The sequence below is a fragment of the Monodelphis domestica genome, chromosome 4, assembly GCF_027887165.1.
Source record: "Monodelphis domestica isolate mMonDom1 chromosome 4, mMonDom1.pri, whole genome shotgun sequence".
Lineage (NCBI taxonomy): Eukaryota > Metazoa > Chordata > Mammalia > Didelphimorphia > Didelphidae > Monodelphis > Monodelphis domestica.
In genome coordinates this window covers 191,481,477-191,499,326 of record NC_077230.1, presented here as the reverse complement: position 1 = coordinate 191,499,326, position 17,850 = coordinate 191,481,477, and the positions used below count along the sequence as shown (strand labels likewise).

At 34.8% G+C, this 17,850-nt stretch overlaps 1 protein-coding gene across 20 annotated transcripts in view; it reads left to right on the top strand.

Moving 5' to 3' along the window:
* Window positions 1–17,850, top strand: part of TTN (titin) — a 327,039-nt gene that overhangs the window by 178,024 nt on the left and 131,165 nt on the right. The window contains exons 161-196 of one of the 20 annotated variants that reach the window (XM_056794058.1): window positions 1,847–1,924; window positions 2,255–2,338; window positions 2,462–2,545; window positions 2,665–2,748; window positions 2,876–2,959; window positions 3,079–3,162; window positions 3,286–3,369; window positions 3,491–3,574; window positions 3,692–3,775; window positions 3,896–3,979; window positions 4,100–4,183; window positions 4,302–4,385; window positions 4,508–4,591; window positions 5,141–5,224; window positions 5,703–5,786; window positions 5,932–6,201; window positions 6,326–6,409; window positions 6,534–6,617; window positions 6,740–6,823; window positions 6,945–7,028; window positions 7,150–7,233; window positions 7,353–7,436; window positions 7,596–7,682; window positions 8,003–8,086; window positions 8,200–8,283; window positions 8,432–8,515; window positions 8,909–8,995; window positions 9,910–10,029; window positions 10,664–10,738; window positions 10,935–11,012; window positions 11,295–11,378; window positions 11,830–11,913; window positions 12,181–12,261; window positions 13,347–13,421; window positions 13,786–13,893; window positions 15,950–16,024. In XM_056794058.1, coding sequence (XP_056650036.1) covers window positions 1,847–1,924; window positions 2,255–2,338; window positions 2,462–2,545; window positions 2,665–2,748; window positions 2,876–2,959; window positions 3,079–3,162; window positions 3,286–3,369; window positions 3,491–3,574; window positions 3,692–3,775; window positions 3,896–3,979; window positions 4,100–4,183; window positions 4,302–4,385; window positions 4,508–4,591; window positions 5,141–5,224; window positions 5,703–5,786; window positions 5,932–6,201; window positions 6,326–6,409; window positions 6,534–6,617; window positions 6,740–6,823; window positions 6,945–7,028; window positions 7,150–7,233; window positions 7,353–7,436; window positions 7,596–7,682; window positions 8,003–8,086; window positions 8,200–8,283; window positions 8,432–8,515; window positions 8,909–8,995; window positions 9,910–10,029; window positions 10,664–10,738; window positions 10,935–11,012; window positions 11,295–11,378; window positions 11,830–11,913; window positions 12,181–12,261; window positions 13,347–13,421; window positions 13,786–13,893; window positions 15,950–16,024 — 3,234 coding nt within the window. Of the gene's footprint in view, window positions 1–1,846; window positions 1,925–2,254; window positions 2,546–2,664; window positions 2,749–2,875; window positions 2,960–3,078; window positions 3,163–3,285; window positions 3,370–3,490; window positions 3,575–3,691; window positions 3,776–3,895; window positions 3,980–4,099; window positions 4,184–4,301; window positions 4,386–4,507; window positions 4,592–5,140; window positions 5,225–5,702; window positions 5,787–5,931; window positions 6,202–6,325; window positions 6,410–6,533; window positions 6,618–6,739; window positions 6,824–6,944; window positions 7,029–7,149; window positions 7,234–7,352; window positions 7,437–7,595; window positions 7,683–8,002; window positions 8,087–8,199; window positions 8,284–8,431; window positions 8,516–8,908; window positions 8,996–9,909; window positions 10,030–10,663; window positions 10,739–10,934; window positions 11,013–11,294; window positions 11,379–11,829; window positions 11,914–12,180; window positions 12,262–13,346; window positions 13,422–13,785; window positions 13,894–15,949; window positions 16,025–17,850 lie in introns of all 20 variants that reach the window. The other 19 variants (XM_056794059.1, XM_056794060.1, XM_056794061.1 and 16 more) reach the window with 19 other exon arrangements.

Genomic DNA, 17,850 nt, shown 5'->3' with positions numbered 1-17,850 from the left:
TTCATTTCAAAGGAGTAAATTTCCCCTCAAACCAAAGTTCCACAGGGTAAAAAAATATGGTCCCCAGTGATCAGAATTTATACTTCAAAGGAAAATCACTTGGGGTATAAGGTTTTCCTTTTGTACTTATGGCTATTAAGTAAGTAATTAGTAAGGCTATTAATATCATTAGCTTACCACAAGTGTTCAAAGATAGGATCCTTAATAGAAAAGTGTCTAATGCTTTTCCTGCCAATGTGGAAATTGCTTCAGGTTTTTGTGTAACACTAAAACCTGGCTGAACTGGTTAAGCATTCCTTCTTTGAGACAGAAAACTTAGGATTGAAATTCAGGGAGGCTACCCCTCAGTGATGCTGAGGTTTCATGGACTCAAGAAATTTAGTATTAATTGATTATATTTTGATTTGAATTATTAATTGATATGTAATTAAAATAATATATAACTTTGGGGGTCCAAAATAAATGCTATTATAAACAAAAACATGAATTAAGTAATTTTCTACAGTAGGAATAATATAGTAATACTATTAGATACAAATGTGGTCCATTAAAAAGAGCATCAATTCTGGTGTCAGAGAATGCTACTTCTATTAGGTTCTAACCTGTAGGACCTTGAATAAAGAACTTAAAGCACAGAAACAAGTTGTCCCAGATGGCACACTAGTCTGTATCATTCCCCTCAAATCAAATAGCTAAAAATAAGAAAAGAAAAAATATTTCATATTAAGGCAAGTGTTTTTTTTCCTAGTTCATATCTGCAATTTCACAGACTTCACCACAGTAGGAAATTCCCAGTATGGATATTCCCTCTACTAATTCAGATTAGCCACTCCTCAAAAACTTAGAAACTTAGAGAACTTTCTTAGGGAAATGAGAATTAAATGACTTTCACATGGTCACATATGTTGACTGTGGTCAAGTAGGACTTGAGCCCAGGTCTTCCAGATCTGAAAATTAGTTCTCCAGCCACTATACCAAGCTATCTGTCCTAAAGAAATTATTTCATAGCAATGTAAGCTGTAGTAAATTAATTAATTTTATTCAAGTCAGTCCTTTCCCTGATCCTTTCTGAGTAGGCCAGAACATGCAGAATGTGTACAACAGTTATTAAACAATTAGAATAGGAATTTCCTTTTTTACTCACTAATAGAAAAAGCTTCCTATGGCCTTAAAATTTCAAAAGCCAGTATAAAATATATGTGCTCTGGTGTAATTTTCTTTACTCTTTATGAATTATAAAATCAAAATCACTATTTTAAGTACCTGGATCAACCAAGAAAACTCTCCCTCTAAAGAAAATGATTAATCCTATATCACCAACGATCAAATTTGGGTTAGAGAAAGGAAAAACAAATCTATTTTTGAAAATTAGTGTGATGTATAACTCTGATGAATGTTTTTAACTGTGCTTCATAGTCCCTAAGAAAAATATTAATGTCTTTTAAGTAATTGAGCATCCCAAAGATGTACCTGAATAGAAAATAACTATACCTGTCCCCAAAAAGTAAGAACAGATACCACCTAAAGGTTTATATTACTACTTATCAGATTATGGATAGCTTTCTAAACTTCAAAATAACTTTGAGTATATACATATAGTTATTGTATCTACTAGTTTTCATACCTCCTAAAAATAAAAACACTAATTTTTTAAGTGCCTGAAGCTACCCCTGAAGTTTTTCCTGTCAGAAAACAGCTTAAAAAGCCAGACGTAAAACCAGTTCAAGGTATATGCACCAACCCAGTGGATTCTGAGGGGAAAACCCTATTAGCTTTAGACATTCGTGTTACTGTGTCCGTATGTTATATATAACTCCTAAGTGTAAAATTACTAATATCTTCTAAGTGTCTGAAGCTCCCAAAGAAGTGATCCTTGAAAAGAAAATGCCTGTCTCCCATAAACCAGAAGTCCCATCTGCTAAAGGTATATATCACAAATCAAGTAAATTGGAAAGAAGAACATTTTGTTTTCTGTTACTGAAAATATTTTGAAGTCTCCATCAAACCCCATAACTCCCAAGTATAAAGAATACTAGTATCTTTAAAGTGTTTGATGTTCCCCAAAAATTTGTCTATGAAAGGAAAACACTTATTGCTGTTTCCTTAAAAGCAGAAACCTTGCCTGTTAAATGAATATATCACCAGTCAAGTAAATCTAAAAGAAAAATATCTTTTCTTCTTATATTGAAAATGTTCTTATGTTTTGACTAAGCTTCATAATGTCTAAGTTTTAAAACTACTAATATCTTTCAAGTGCCTGAAGTTCCCCAAGAAGTTATCCAAGAAAAGAAAATACTTGTGGCTGTCCCCCAAAAGCCGGAAGCCCCACATGTTAAAGGTATCTGTCACCAGTCCAATAATTATAAAAGAAAAATGCCTTGTCCTCCAGTCTTAAATATCAGATTAGTGTTTTTACTGATCTTAATAATGTCTGATTTTAAAATTACTAATATCTTTCAAGAGCCCAAACCTCCCAGAGAAGTTGTCTCCAAAAAGAAAGTGCCAGTGGCTGTCCCCAAAGAGCCAGAAGCCCCATCTGCTAAAGGTATAGGTTACTGCTGAATCCATTGTGAAAGAATATCCTGTCTTCTGCTATTGATAATATTTTGATGTTTCTATTAAGTTGCATAACCCCTAAGTGTAAAAATACTAATATCTTTAAAGTGCCTGAAGTACCCCAAGAAGTTATCACTGAAAAGAAAGTGATCAAGACTGTCCCCAAAGAGCCAGAAGCTCCACCTGCTAAAGGTATATTTCACCAGTCAAATAATTTAGAAAGATGAATACACTGTATTATCTTCTATTATTGAAGATATTTTGAAGTCTCTGTTGAACAATATAAGCTCTAAGTATAAAATTACTAATATCTTTCAAGTGCCTGAACCTCCCAAAGAAGTTGTCCCAGAAAAGAAAGTGCCTGTGGCTGTTCCCAAAAAACCAGAGGCTCCACCATTTAAAGGTATATGTCACCAGTCAAATCTCACAAAAGAAAAACTGTCCCTTTGCTCTTGAAAATTAGATCAATGTTTTTACTTGTCTTCATAGATCCTAACTTTAAAATTACTAATATCTTTCAAGTGCCTGAACCTCCCAAAGAAATTGTCCCTGAAAAGACAGTGCCTGTGGCTGTTCCCAAAAAGCCAGAAGCCCCACCTGCTAAAGGTATAGGTTGCTACTGAATCAATTCTGAAAGAAAAAAATGTCCTAGCTTCTATCATTGATACTGTTTTCATGTTTCTATTAAGTTTCATAACCCCAAATGTAAAAATACTAATATCTTTAAAGTGCCTGAAGTACCCCAAGAGGTTCTTCCTGAAAAGAAAGTGATCAAGACTGTCCCCAAAGAGCCAGAAGCTCCACCTGCTAAAGGTATATGTCACCAGTCAAGTATTTGGAAAGATAAATATATTATCTTCCATTATTGACAATGTTTTGAATTCTCTGTAGTACAACATAACTTGTAAGTATTAAAATACTAATATCTTTCAAGTGCCTGAGGCTCCTAGAGAGATTGTCCCTGAAAAGAAAGTGACTGTGGCTGTTCCCAAAAAACCAGAGGCTCCGCCATTTAAAGGTATATGTCACCTTCAAATCATTATGAAAGAAAAATGCCCTGTCCTTTACTCTTAAAAATCAGATTGTTACTGACCCTCATAATCTCCTAATTTTAAAATCACTAATATCTTATAAGCGCCTGCTCCTCCTAAAGAAGTTGTTCCTGAAAAGAAAGTGCCTGTGACTGTCCCTGAAAAGCCAGAAGCTCTACCTGATAAGGGTATATGTCACTGATAAACTAATTCTGAAATAGAAATGCCTTGTCTTCTGTTATTGAAACTATTTTGATGTTTGTGATATACTTCATAACTTCTAAATATAAATACTAATATCTTTAAAGAACCTGAAGTGCCCCCAGAAGTCATCCCTGAAAAGAAAATATCTGTAGCTGTCCCCAAAGAGCCAGAACCTCCACCTGCTAAAGGTATATGTCATTAGCCAAGTAACTTAGAAAGATGAATGTCTTATCTTCTTATTGACATTATTTTGATGTCTCTGTTGAGCAGCATAACCCCTAAATATAAAAATACTAATATCTTTAAAGTGCCTGAGGCTCCTCAAGAGATTGTTCCTGAAAAGAAAGTGCCTATGACTGTCCCTCCAAAAACAGAAGTGCCACCAGCTAAAGGTATATGTCCCCAATGAAATAACAATGAAGAAATATCTGTTTTCTGCTCTTTAAATCAGATTGATGTTTCTATTGACCTTTGCAGTTCCTAATTTTAAAATTACTAATATCTTTGAAGTGCCTGAACCTCCCAAAGAAGTTGTCCCTGAAAAGAAAGTGCCTGTGGCTGTCCCCAAAAAGCGAGAAGCCCCACCTGCTAAAGGTATATATGTCACACTGAAATAATTGTGAAAGAGCAATGTCTTTTCTTTTTTCTTGAAAATATTTTAATATTTCTATTGATTTTTGTGACTCCTAACTGTAAAAATACTAATATCTTTAAAGTACCAGAAGAACCCCAAGAGGTTATCCCTGAAAAGAAAATATCTGTGGCTGTCCCCAAAAAGTCAGAACCTCTACCTGCTAAAGGTATAGATCACTGCTGAACTAATTTTGAAAAAGAAATGTTCTGCCTTCTGTTGATGATACTGTTGTGGTATTTTTTTTAAGTTTCCTAACCCTTAAGTATAAAAATACTAATATCTTTAAAATGCCTCCAGGGCCCCCAAGAAATTATCTCTGAAAAGAAAATGGCTGCAACTATTCCCCAAAAGCCCAAACCCCCATCATCTAAAGGTATATATTGCCTTCCTTTAAATTATGGAAGGAGATGGGGGAAAACTTTTTCTGGCCTACACAAATTACTTTTTGCTATATAAATGTAATTCATGTTTCTACTGATCCTGTTAACTCCAAAATAAAAAAAGAAATCCTATTACCTTCAGAGTTCCAAAAATTCCCAAAAAGATTGTCCCTGAAAAGGAAATACCTGTGACTCCTCAAAACCAGAAGCCCCACCTGCTAAAGGTGTATATGTCACTACTGAAAGGAAAATATTTGTCTTCTGTTACTGAAAATGTTTTGATGTTTCTGTTGACTATAAAACCCCTAAGTATAAAAATACTAATATCTTCAAAGTGCCTGAAGCTCCCAAAGAAGTCATTCCAGAAAAGAAGGTGCCCGTGGCTATCCCCCAAAAACCAGAAGCACCACCAGCTAAAGGTATATGTCACCAGTGATCTCATTCTGAAGATGCAATCTTTTGTACTCCTGATAATGATCTCTGAAGCTCCTAAGGATAGAAATACTAATATCTTTAAAGTGCCTGAAACTCCCCTAAAGAGTTATCCCTAAAAAGAAAGTACTTATGTCCATTTCCCCAATAGTTCAATAGTTCTTCCAGCTAAAGGTATTTATTCTCAATGTTGTGATTATGGGGGAAAGGTGAAAGGATTTAGATGTAGAAGATCATTGAGTCCAACCCCTTCGTTTTACAATTGAGAAAACTAGCCTAGAGAGGAAAGGATCACAAATGTAGTAAATAGCAGAATCTGGATTTCAACTACCTCCAAACCCACTGAACTTTCTACTATATGATGCAATCTCTAGGTCTTTTCTCTTTTTGATGTTTTAATGTACTCTAATATTTTTCCACTTGTCTTTACAATTCCTAAATATAAAAAAACTAATATCTTTAAAGTGCCTGAACCACCTAAAGAGGTTATCCTAGAAGAGAGAGTGCCTGTAACTGTTCCTCCAATTCCAGAGGCCCCACCAGCTAAAGGTATATGTTACCACCTATCTTATTTCTTGGGGAAGTTGGGGAACAGAAGAACACATCTACCCTTGAAATTTACTTCTGCTGTGAAAACAGACTCAAAGTTTCTCTTTCTTAGTTTCTAAATGTAAAAATACTAATATCTTTAAAGTGCCTGAAGTGCCCAAAGAGGTTGTCCCTGAAAAGAAGATGCCTGTGGCTATCCCCAAAAAACTAGAGGTGCCTCCAGCTAAAGGTATATGTCACCATAATACTAATTCTGAAGATGTCATCTCTTTAAGTAGTTTGCTGTTCCTACTGATTTTTGTAACTACTAATTATAAAATCACTAATATCTTTCAAGTGCCTGAACCTCCCAAAGAAGTTGTCCCTGAAAAGAAAGTGCCTGTTCCCCAAAAGCCAGAAGCCCCACCTGCTAAAGGTATTTATGTGCACTCATCTGATTCAGAAAGATCTCCTCTTAAAAATATTCTCTTGCTTCACTGTTTGATGCTTTACATTTGTCTTTGCCATTTCTAAACATAAAAACACTAATATCTTCCAAGTGCCTGAACCTCCCAAAGAAGTCATCCCTGAAAAGAAAGTGCCTGTGACTGTACCCAAAAAGCCAGAAGCCCCTGCAGTTAAAGGTATCAGTCACCAGTGATTCTGAATGAGAAATGGCTTACCTTCTGTTATGGAAAGAGGGGGTGGGAAATTGTGTGTTTTTAGTAAATGTAACCTATAAGTATAAAAAAACTAATATCTTTAAAGTGCCTGAACCTCCCAAAGAAGTCACCCCTGAAAAGAAGGCGCCTGTAGCTGTCCCCAAAAAACCAGAAGCCCCTGCAGTTAAAGGTATTAGTCATTTAGAATTCTGGTTGAAGAATGCCTTACCTTCTGTTATTGAGGGGGGAAATTGTGTGTTTCTAGTGAATGTTGTAACCTATAGTTATAAAAGCAAACTAATATCTTTAAAGTGCCTGAACCTCCCAAAGAAGTCACCCCTGAAAAGAAGGTGCCTGTAGCTGTCCCCAAAAAACCAGAAGCCCCTGCAGTTAAAGGTATTAGTCATTTAGAATTCTGGTTGAAGAATGCCTTACCTTCTGTTATTGAGGGGGAAATTGTGTGTTTCTAGTGAATGTTGTAACCTATAGTTATAAAAGCAAACTAATATCTTTAAAGTGCCTGAACCTCCCAAAGAAGTCATCCCTGAAAAGAAGGTGCCTGTAGCTGTCCCCAAAAAACCAGAAGCCCCTGCAGTTAAAGGTATTAGTCATTTAGAATTCTGGTTGAAGAATGCCTTACCTTCTGTTATTGAGGGGGAAATTGTGTGTTTCTAGTGAATGTTGTAACCTATAGTTATAAAAGCAAACTAATATCTTTAAAGTGCCTGAACCTCCCAAAGAAGTCACCCCTGAAAAGAAGGTGCCTGTAGCTGTGCCCAAAAAACCAGAAGCCCCTGCAGTTAAAGGTATTTGTCACTTAGAATTCTAGTTAAGAAATGTCTTACCTTCTATTACTGGAGGGATAAAATGTGTTTCTAATGAATGTTGTAACCTATAAGCATAAAAGCTATTAATATCTTTAAAGTACCTGAGGTTCCAAAGGAAACTGTCCCAGCCAAGAAGGTCCCTGTTGCTGTTCCTCCCAAGCCAGAGACTCCACCACCTGAAGGTACATGGCAAAAACACACTAAATTAGGAAGGAAATTCTGTCTGCCTGTCTTTTTTCTGGGGGTTGGCAGGTCGGGTCTGGTGAATGAACTTCGGTCCAAAATATCTTTGTGGTTTTCTATGTAAATTCTAACAGTAAAATTAGCTAATATCTTTAAAGTGTATGAAGAACCAGAGGAAATTACACCAGAGGAAGTGTATGAGGAGCCAGAACCAGAGCCAGAGCCTCCTCCTCCACCACCCAAAGGTACCTGTGCGCCCTGTTTAAATATTTCAAATTCACTTGGGATTCTTAACCCTTTTTGCATGTCCTATATCCCTTTGATAGTCTGATGAAGCTTCTGAATTCCTTTGTCAGAATAATACCTTTAAATGCATAAAATAAAATACAAAACATTACAAAGGAAATATTTTGAAAAGCAGTTCATTTACCACAGGTTAAGGACCCTGCCTTAAAAAAAATGATGCTCACCTCTGATATTCAAAATTCTGTGTGTATGGGTAAAGTTACTTTATGTTTCCTACCTGTCTTGTTTCTAAAATATAAAAACACTAATATCTTTAAAGTGCCCACACCACCCAAGAAAGTGGTCCCAGAAAAGAAAGCACCTCCACCTGTTGTCAAAAAACCTGAGAAACCACCTACAAAAGGTATTTGTCATGACTAATAATGTTCTTTACATCTTTATGTCCTGTAAATGTACCTGATGTTTTTCTCTATATTCTTAAAACTGTGATTTATAAAATTACTAATATCTTTAAAGTGCCTGAGGTACCCAAAGAAGTGGTCCCAGAAAAGAAAATGCCTACGCCTGTGCCCAAAAAGATAGAAACCCCTCCTGCCAAAGGTATCTAATTCTCTTGGGAAGGTTTTGATTTTTAGGGAAGGGTAACATGGGAGGAGGGCTCTATGGGTCTTGAAAATTACTTATTTTTTTCCTCTGTAAATATGATTCTTTGTAAGTCCTAAGTGTAAAAATACTAATATCTTTCAAGTGCCTGAACCTCCCAAAGAAGTTGTGCCTGAAAAGAAAGTACCAGTGCCTGTCCCCAAAAAGCCAGAAGTCCCACCTGCTAAAGGTACAGACTCCTGAGATAACAGAAAAAAATAATTCTTTTCTGACCCTAAAATTTATGTGTTGAATAAAACCTTCTTTGCCCAGTAGTCTTGTTATTGTGTTTACAAATTGTAATCCTGGATTTAGGGGGGGAAACCCCTTATTCCTTCAGCAACTTTGGATAAATTCTATATGTTTGAATAGAATTTTTTTGTTCTTTACAGTCCATATTCTTTTCTTGTCATTAGCCTCTATGACTAATCTAGTAGCAGTTTTCCCTTCATTTATTAATTCTTCCTGTCATTGGATCAGCTACTAAGGCTGCTGTACAAGATCAACATCCCACTCATGTATTCAAGTAAATGTCATGTATTTCTCAAGTGCCCCAAAGTAAAATTGACTAATATCTTTAAAGTGCCAGAAGTGCCAAAGAAACCTGTCTCTGAGGAGAAACCTGTTCCTGTTCCTGTTCCTGAGAAAGTAGAGTCTCCCCCACCAGAAGGTACATGTAACCCCACATATCTGTCTACTGCTTCTGAATCGTTAGAATCAGAGCTTTATCTTCCTTTTTTTTGTTTCTGCTTAATGATTTCTTAAAGATTTGTCTTATGTTAGCTATCTTACTTAGATCTGAGAACTCGCAACACTGAGTTTGCTTTATCTACCAGAACAACTTGAATATGGCTCAGGGACCAAAATGAAACCTGGCTTCTCTCATATGTATAGTGGACCATCAAAGAGGGAGGATGACAGATACAAATGAGAGGCGTGATGTGGGCATGAATGAGAAAATGACATTCAAAAAGGAGTATTTGTTCATGCAGATAAGAAAATAGTAAAGTGCTGCATGCAAGCCTGACTAACTTGTAAATCTTAATTTAGAAACTAGAAGTAAACTTGTTAAGAAGGTTATTTTACATCTATGTGAAGAATTAGAAAGGGGCAAATTGGAAGTCAAGAAGGTGAGAAGGCTCTTAGTTAATGAGCCAGTCTAGGCAAGAGTTCATGAGGGCCTGAACTTGGGTAATAGCAATAAGATGTCAGGAGGCAATTCCTGGAGCAAAAGATATTTCAGGAACTGACAGAATAAACAACTGATTAGATGCAGGTGAGGAGAGAGTAAAAGAAGAGTCAAAGATGATCCCAAGTTTTTTATTAAGGCAGTGGTGTTTGTTAATAGAAACAGGGAATCCAACAAAGACAAAATGTCAGTTCTTCATATGATGTTATTAAATTTTAAAATGTGAGACTCTTCTATGATATGATTTTTCCTATATGAAATATGGGATTACTTGGCATGTGGTTATATGTATATCTGTATGTTCAACACAGTTATATGACCAGTATTTTTTGTGTCTATTGACATAGTTTGTTAACTTTGAAAATAGTTTTAAAAATTAACTAATATCTTTAAAGTATATGAAGAACCTGAAGAAGTTGTTCCTGAAGTAGAAGAACCTGAAGAGGAAATACCAGTTCCTGAGGAGGAAGTACCTGTACCTATTCCTGAAAAGTCAGTCTCACCACCTCCTAAAGGTATAAGCAATACTAATTTTATTTGGAATAGTCCTTTGCTCCATTAAAAAATATTGCTTATCCTTCCATTAAGAAATAAAAGAGAATTATGCCTCTTTTCATGAAGTCAAACCAATAAGCATTTTTATTAAGCACCTACTATGTAGTAAGGGTTGGGGATACAAAAATGAGGCAAAACACTGACCCTGTTCTGAAGGGGAACAGTCTAATGAGGAAAATTATCATTCAAACAATTATTTACAAATAAGATTATGCATAGGATGAATTAGGGATAAAACTCAGAGGGAGGGCCAGTATGAAGGGAGGTCAGGAAGGGCATGAAAACTGTTGTTTTCCTGAAAGTTAGATATTATTGGCTGTAAAAAAGCTATTCAGACCCTTCTGTTCAGCTATTAAATTAATTCGGCATACATCTGCTAAGTCATGGGAGATACCAAAAGCCTTGATAAATTTCCTTGCCTTTGTGGAATTTAAAATTTTTTAAATAAGGGGGAAAAAGGTGAAAGTTGGTTTTTATACTCAAGAATGCAGAGTATTCTCAGTACTCACCTTTCTTAACTCAACTCTGATGTTAAGTACAATTTGTGAAGATTTTAAATATCATTGAATCTAAAAGGAGCTCTTATCTTTAAAGTGCCTGAGGTACCCAAGGTTGTACCAGAAAAGAAAGTGCCTGTTGTCAAAAAACCAGAACCTCCACCTGCTAAAGGTACATTTAGAAAATGATGGGGGTGAAGGTGGGAGGTATGAGGGACAGGGAATACTTAGCCATTTTCATAATGATGTCTGAGATTTTATAATTTTCCTTGATTGTGTTATATGTTGTATGTATGTGAAAGCCACTTTTTAAAAAAACTCCATGTCTTTCAAATATCTAAAATTAAGTGAAACTAATATCTTTAAAGTACCTGAGGTGCCAAAGAAAGTTGTCCCAGAGAAGAAGGTTCCTGTTTCTAAAGAGCCAGAAGCACCACCAGTTAAAGGTATCTACATTATTATTGTTATAACAATGAAAAAGCCATTATCTTCTTCCATTCTTTGATAGTCTAATAATGACTTTATAATCTGTGTTTATTGTTACTCTGTATTATTTCATTTCTTCATGTCACTATTTTCTAATTGTGGTCAATAACACTTTTTGGTTTGTCCCAATTAATATTAACACTGTCCCAGTAAGATTTATTCTTTCTGTTCCTAACACTTTGTAAATTCTTGGAATTCTCTTTAAAAACAACAACAACAACAACAAACTAATATCTTTAAAGTGCCTGGACTACCCAAGAAAGTTGTTCCACCAAAGAAGGAACCTGTCACTATTGCCAGAAAACCTGAAGTTCCACCAGCTAAAGGTATATGTCACAAAGAAGAAAAAAAAGTTCTCTTTTTCTTCGGCAGTTACGGATAATTTGTGTGTTTATTTAGGGTGTGAGTTATGTATGAATTATGAGTCTCTCTCTGTAGAATCAAGTAATTAAGAGGTGAAAGCTTTTGGAATAATGCATGGCTTTTATAGACGTTTTATAAGTTTTTGATGAATGAATGAATGAATGAATGAATGAATGAATGAATGAATGAATGAATGAATGAACAAAGATGAAAGGAGAAGAGAAAAAACAGATGTGTACACTTGAGGAGCATGAATAGAAATCGTCTCTTCAATGGTGATACAGTTCTGTGCAATGCCGTCCAATGATGTTATGTCAAAAGAAGATCTCTCTTTTGCATTATGTTACCTGGACTTTCTAGAATTTTGTGTGCCTCTCAAATTCTTAAAAGTAAAAGGAATTAATATCTTTAAAGTGCCTGAAGTACCCATCATAAGTGTCCCAGAGAAGAAAATCCTTATTCCTGCTCAGGAAGAAGCAGAAGTGCCACCAGTCCAAGGTACCCAGAACTACTACTTAAATCATGAACAGTTCTTGATCAAGATATTTTCTTAATTATCTCTCTTTGACCACAGAACTTGAGTCTTATATTCATTCTTTGTCTCTTGACCTATTGAGACAGACAGTACATGAATTTTTGGAATCTAAGGGGTTCTTTAAGGGGTTTTATATTGAATGTAAGATTGCTATTTTGCCTTATAACATTAGAAGAATGGTAGCAGATATAGTTCTGAATGCATTCTAAAGTGAAATCATATTTTTCAAGTGGAAGAGTCTCTTGAAGAGGTTATTTATGAAGAAAAAACATCCATAACCATTGGTAGGAAGGAGACTCCTCCTGTTGAAGGTATTTTTTTTAAATCTTATGTAAAATTTTGTATTAAGACTATCAAAATATTTAGAGGGTGTGATATATCTTATAATAATAACTCTCAAAGGCATCAGTTAGGTGGCTCAGTGGAATGAGAGCCAGTCCTAGAGATGGGAGGTCCTAGGTTCAAATCTGGACTCAAATACTTCCTAGCTGTGTGACCCTGGGCAAGTCACTTAACCCCCATTGCCTAGCCCTTACCATTCTTCTGCCTTGGAATCAATATTGATTCTAAGGCAGAAGGTAAGGGTTTTTTTCTTCTTTTATTATTTTTTCAAATAATTATAATTTTATTAGAACTAGAACAGTAAATGTGACCATTAGTTGCTAATAATAATAATAAATAATTCCCAAAGGCTGTAGAAGCATAATTTGTACCACCACTCTAAGAAAACTGATATTGTTGAAAAGCCAAATGTATAACTAAGGATAGCTTTAAAATGATACCTTCTGGGGCAGCCAAGTGGTTAGTAGATAGAGAGCCAGGCCTAGAGACAGAAGGTCCAGGTTCAGATCTGGCCTCAGACATGATCTAGCTACATGACTCTGGGCAAGTCACTTAATGCTTATTGCCTACTCCTTACCACTCTTCTGCCTTGGAACTGATATTTACTATTGATTCTAAGAAGGTAATGGGGTTTTTTTAATTTCATTTTTAATGATACCTTCTAACTCCTCAAAACCCACAAAAGCAATCTTTAAAAACAGAGAAAAATTATTTAAAATATCTGGAAGTTTCTGACTCAAGGCAAAAAATATTTTACCCATACTTTACAACTCTTTGAACATGTATATGTGTGTGTATTTGTGTGTGATCATTAACTATGGTTTTTGTCTCTCAATATCTTATACATTATTGGTACTTTGAAGGAAAAAATAGTTCTTTCACTCTGGCAAATTATAGTTAATTTTCCTAGTTGAGGGTGGTGAATGGGAAGGACAAAGTATTGTAAGCATTTGTAAAGTCATGAGTCTTGTTAAAAGACTATTGTTCAAATACAGTGGTCTTTCTGAAGTCTTACAAATGACAATCCTATATCCCTTGTCAATATTCTTTAAAGAACGAGAAATCATTAAGCAGATTGAGCCTGTGGTTCCAGAGCCTGAGCCAGAACCTGAAGAAATACCAGAGAAAGGTATTCAGATTATTAGGCGTAAAGCTATGCTGTTCTCCATAATCTTCTTCATCTTGAAATGTGTACTTTTTCACAGTGTGCCACCATATTGTCTGTCTCATTGAATCTGTCCTTGAGATACTCTTGTTTCAAATGTGTACTCAATTCTTATAATTCAGTGTCATTTGTACAGTATGTTTCATGTCCAATGTGGCCTGTCTAAATGTGTATTTTGTCATGAAAAGTCTACTGTATCTTTCATTTTATGTATAGAAATATGTTACTTGTTTCATGTTATGTATAGATAAGAAGGCATCTTTTTCTCATCTTGACATGCCTTCATATAGATCTAGTAATCCTTCAATAATACTCTTTCAAATAATAGAACCTGAACCGGAAAAGAAGATTCCTGAGAAACCAAAACTCAAACCACCACCCCGAGTCCCTGTTCCACCAAAGGAGGAGGTCAAAGAACAAGTGGTTCAGCTTAAAGGTACCAAGGAGACTGACTTTCAAAATGCTCTTAACTTGCTTTGAAATTTCTAATTGAATTTAAACATGCTTCCAAAACCATGCACTATTTTGGAAGTGTCCTCTTTCAAGTATTATTATGCTTTGCTTATTTAAACCAAATCATGTACTTTTCTGCTCTTTCTATTGCTTTTGCCTTAATTTCCTTCTGAAATAAAACATAATCATTTATGACTACCTAATGAACCCAAGGGAATTTGCTAAATGCTTCAGGGTTTGCGAAGATAAATTAAAATTTAGTAAAGGGATGGGAGAAGTGCTAAATGGCAGTAACACAAGACAAACTATTGTGTATGCAATTAAGATGTTACAAAGAAGTGCTCTTGAGGAGCAAAAGAAAGAATTGTCAAGTTGGAGAGGTGGGGGATAGGTACAGCCCTTATTTCTTGAAACCTGCTAATCTTGCTAATCTAAAAACAAATGAAGAAATAGGCATTGTCTAGTGCCCATCAAGAAATGTTTGATGCAAAAAAATGTCAAAAAATGCCTATTTAGACAAGCTCTTCATTTGTCATATGATTCTGAGGCTTTCAATCCTAATTTCTTAAATTCTTTCTTTAATGCCTGTTTTGCAAGTCTGTCTGCCTACTCAGTGTGGCCTTGAGCATGAGGAATGTGTATGGGAATCATTGACATGTTTTGTGCCTTCTTGGCAGCATCCCTTTTTATACCAAAGGCAGAATTTCGTTCTTGAAGAATGTTATGTACCTTGAAACTTTCAGAAGGGAAAAACATTTTATAGTGCCATAAACATGATAAGTATTCATTGGTCACTTCAAAAACAACTACAAAGAGCTTCTCTTGCTCTTGAACATAAAATGGTGTCATTCAACTTCCATTTTAATATTATAGTGATAATCTATATCTAAAAGGAGAGGTGGTTCAGAGAAAACACCCATCATCCACTGGGTGGATTCCCAGATTTTCCATTAATTAATCTATTAAATTTAAGTTTCTACTTTTTGTTCTTTGATTTCCCTTTTTTGTGAATTTCTAAAATATGTCTTGATTTAAAAAAACAATCTTTGAGAGCTATCATATAACGAGAAAGGATTATTAACCTTGATATTTTAAACTTCAGTACCCTAAGAATGAAGTATTCACTCATTCAATATTATCAGATTTTCTTAACTCAATTATTTCAATTATGGATGGAAATTTCCCCACCCAACTTTAAAGGAATACTTGAAGATGTTTGGTCTTCTCCTATAGGCTGAAGTTTTCTCATAGTTTTTCCTATCTGCAGAAGAGAAAGCTTTCCAGTGGCATAAAATTTCTGTATTATTAAAATCCAGGTTTAACCGAAATGAATGAATGAGGATAAAAGGAGGAATTAATTGCTCTTGCAATTTAACTATAGAAGATTGGTCTCAGGTTGGGGGAAAGGAATACAAAATTTATATCAGAGCTAAATATATTTTTTGCCATTTCCTGATGATGTGAAGCCAAAATGTGGCAGAATAATTACCTAAATATCTTAAATCCAGCCCAGAATATTAGGCAAAGGGAGTAATGGCATTTATTTCAGTTATAATTGAGTAATAATGGAGATTTGAGTTTAATTGGCCAAATTATACAAGTTATATAAAGGGCTTTCTGTCTTATTTCATTCCATAAACATTTATTAAGTACCCACTAAGTGCAAGGCATTCTGAAAGGGCACTCATTTCTTCATTGATCATTGCCTCACTAGGTCAAAAAATCTTTATCTGGAGTGTATGACTTATTTTAAAAAGAAAATTTTGCCTTCAGAATTTTAACATTCTGTATGAGATCAAACAATCATTCCAAAAAATGATCATGAACTTACTCTTTCATCTCTAATTCTGGCTAACGTTAAAATATCTTGACAGTTTGCATATTTTCTTGTTTCTTCTTTGGCTCTTCTTAACTGCTTTTAACATTAATTGGCTCTTAGCAAAAAAAAAATGTGTTCTTGGGGCTGGGATCTTTTTCTTAAATCTCTTCTGAATAGTTTCAAAATGCTGCTATTAAAAATCCAATCATCTTCTTTAAAGCTGTTGTAAAGAAAAAGCCTCCTGAAAAACCTCCAGAAAAAGTTCCAGAAAAGGTGGAATTTGCACCTCTGAAAGGTATCTTGTCATTGCAGAAAATATATTCATAGAGATATGCTGGTTTCATGGTTTGGAGATTCTTATTTTATGTCTCTAAAATGTATTTTGTTGTAATAGAAAACATTCATATATATTATATCTCCTTCATGGTTTTGATCTTATTTTATATCTTTAAATTTTATAAAGACATTATGAAAAGTATATTTATATACAGGTTCCTCCATCATGCTTTTTGCTCTTCTTGTATCTGTAAAACTCTTGTTTTCATATTGCTTTGTGTACCCATTATGATCATGCCTACATCATCCATTCACTCCTTTTTTGTCAAATTTGTCTTGAATTTGCAACAATTGTAAAAGCATTAGACATAAACATATAATTCACACCATGTTTTCCTCAACTAAATAAGCCTCCATTGGATGACTGGATATGTGTAGTAAAGGGAAAAATAAAATTTAGCTGAAAATGTTGATTTTCATAGTGATGGAAACTTTAGAGTTTTTACTTCTTTGACATTTTTACAAACGTTATAAGAAGTAAGACAAAAAGTTCTTTTATACAAATAAATATTATGAATATCTGATTGGGAAGGATGAGTATATCTTCAACTGTATCATGATTTTTCTCAAGGAATATATTTAATTTGCTTCCCTTCAAATATTTCTTAAATGCAGCAAACTGAAAATGGTTAGTCTAGGGCAGCAAGGTGACTTAGCAGATAGAGTTCTAGGCCAGGAGTTGGGAGGACCTGGGTTGGATCTGGCCTCAGACACTTCTTAGTTGTGTGACCCTGGGCAAATCGATTAACCCCAATTGCTTAGCCCTTACCACCCTTCTGTCTTGGGATCCTCACTTAGTTTCAATTCCAAGGCAGAAGGTAAAGTTTTTTTTAAAAAAGAAAGAAAATGTTAGTCCTAAGAAAAGACCAGTGCAATGATAGATGAATAATTTTAATAATTTGTTCTGTCTTTCATTTTCAGAATTTTATTTATAAATACAAGTCTGTTGAAAGAAATGCTTTAAGTAATTTCAACAGATGGATGATTTCATTGATGGGAGATTTTCCCCCACCAATGTGGGTTCCATGTCCTAGAGAGTTACATGAGGTGCTATGATTAAATCATCATCTCAAGACCTGTCCTCAGATTAAGCACTGTAGCTTTGTAATCGCTATGCCAAAATGAGACATCATAGTGGGACATTAGTGAGGGGTTCCATTCCCCCATTAACAGAGGAAATAAAAATAAAATTATTGTTATTTAAAATGAATATAGCTAGCAGTATTACCCTATGTATTAACATAATTAAGTCTTTAGGGCTGAAGGTTTGGATGTGGGTTCTGCCATTGATTTACTTGGTATCATTGGTCAAGTCACTTAAACATTTCGTAGCCATACTTTCTTATCTATAAAACATTACCTTTATGTATATTTACATGACACTGAAAACAAAAGGTTCTTTTTTATCATATGACTACTTTTTAATGAATCTGAAATGTCTCATTTGAAACATGAAATAGCAAATACTTAATAGAAATTCAGAATCATGTCTTCGTCAGTGACTGCAATTCCATGCCATACAGCTTAATAATATTTTTAAATTGACTTTTAGTGAACAAAAAAACCCTAAGAACATAGAATTTGGGACCTTGGAGGGATATTATATTTCATTAACATCATTATTGTCAATGTTATTGTTTACAAACATAATTGTTAACAACACAGTCAGCAGATAAGTTTAGTCACCCCTACCATACTCAAAGTCTCCTACAGTAGAACCTTTAAAATTTGCATTTAGCTGGCCCAGCCTTGGAGAACAAGTCCAAAATCACCAACTACCCCAAG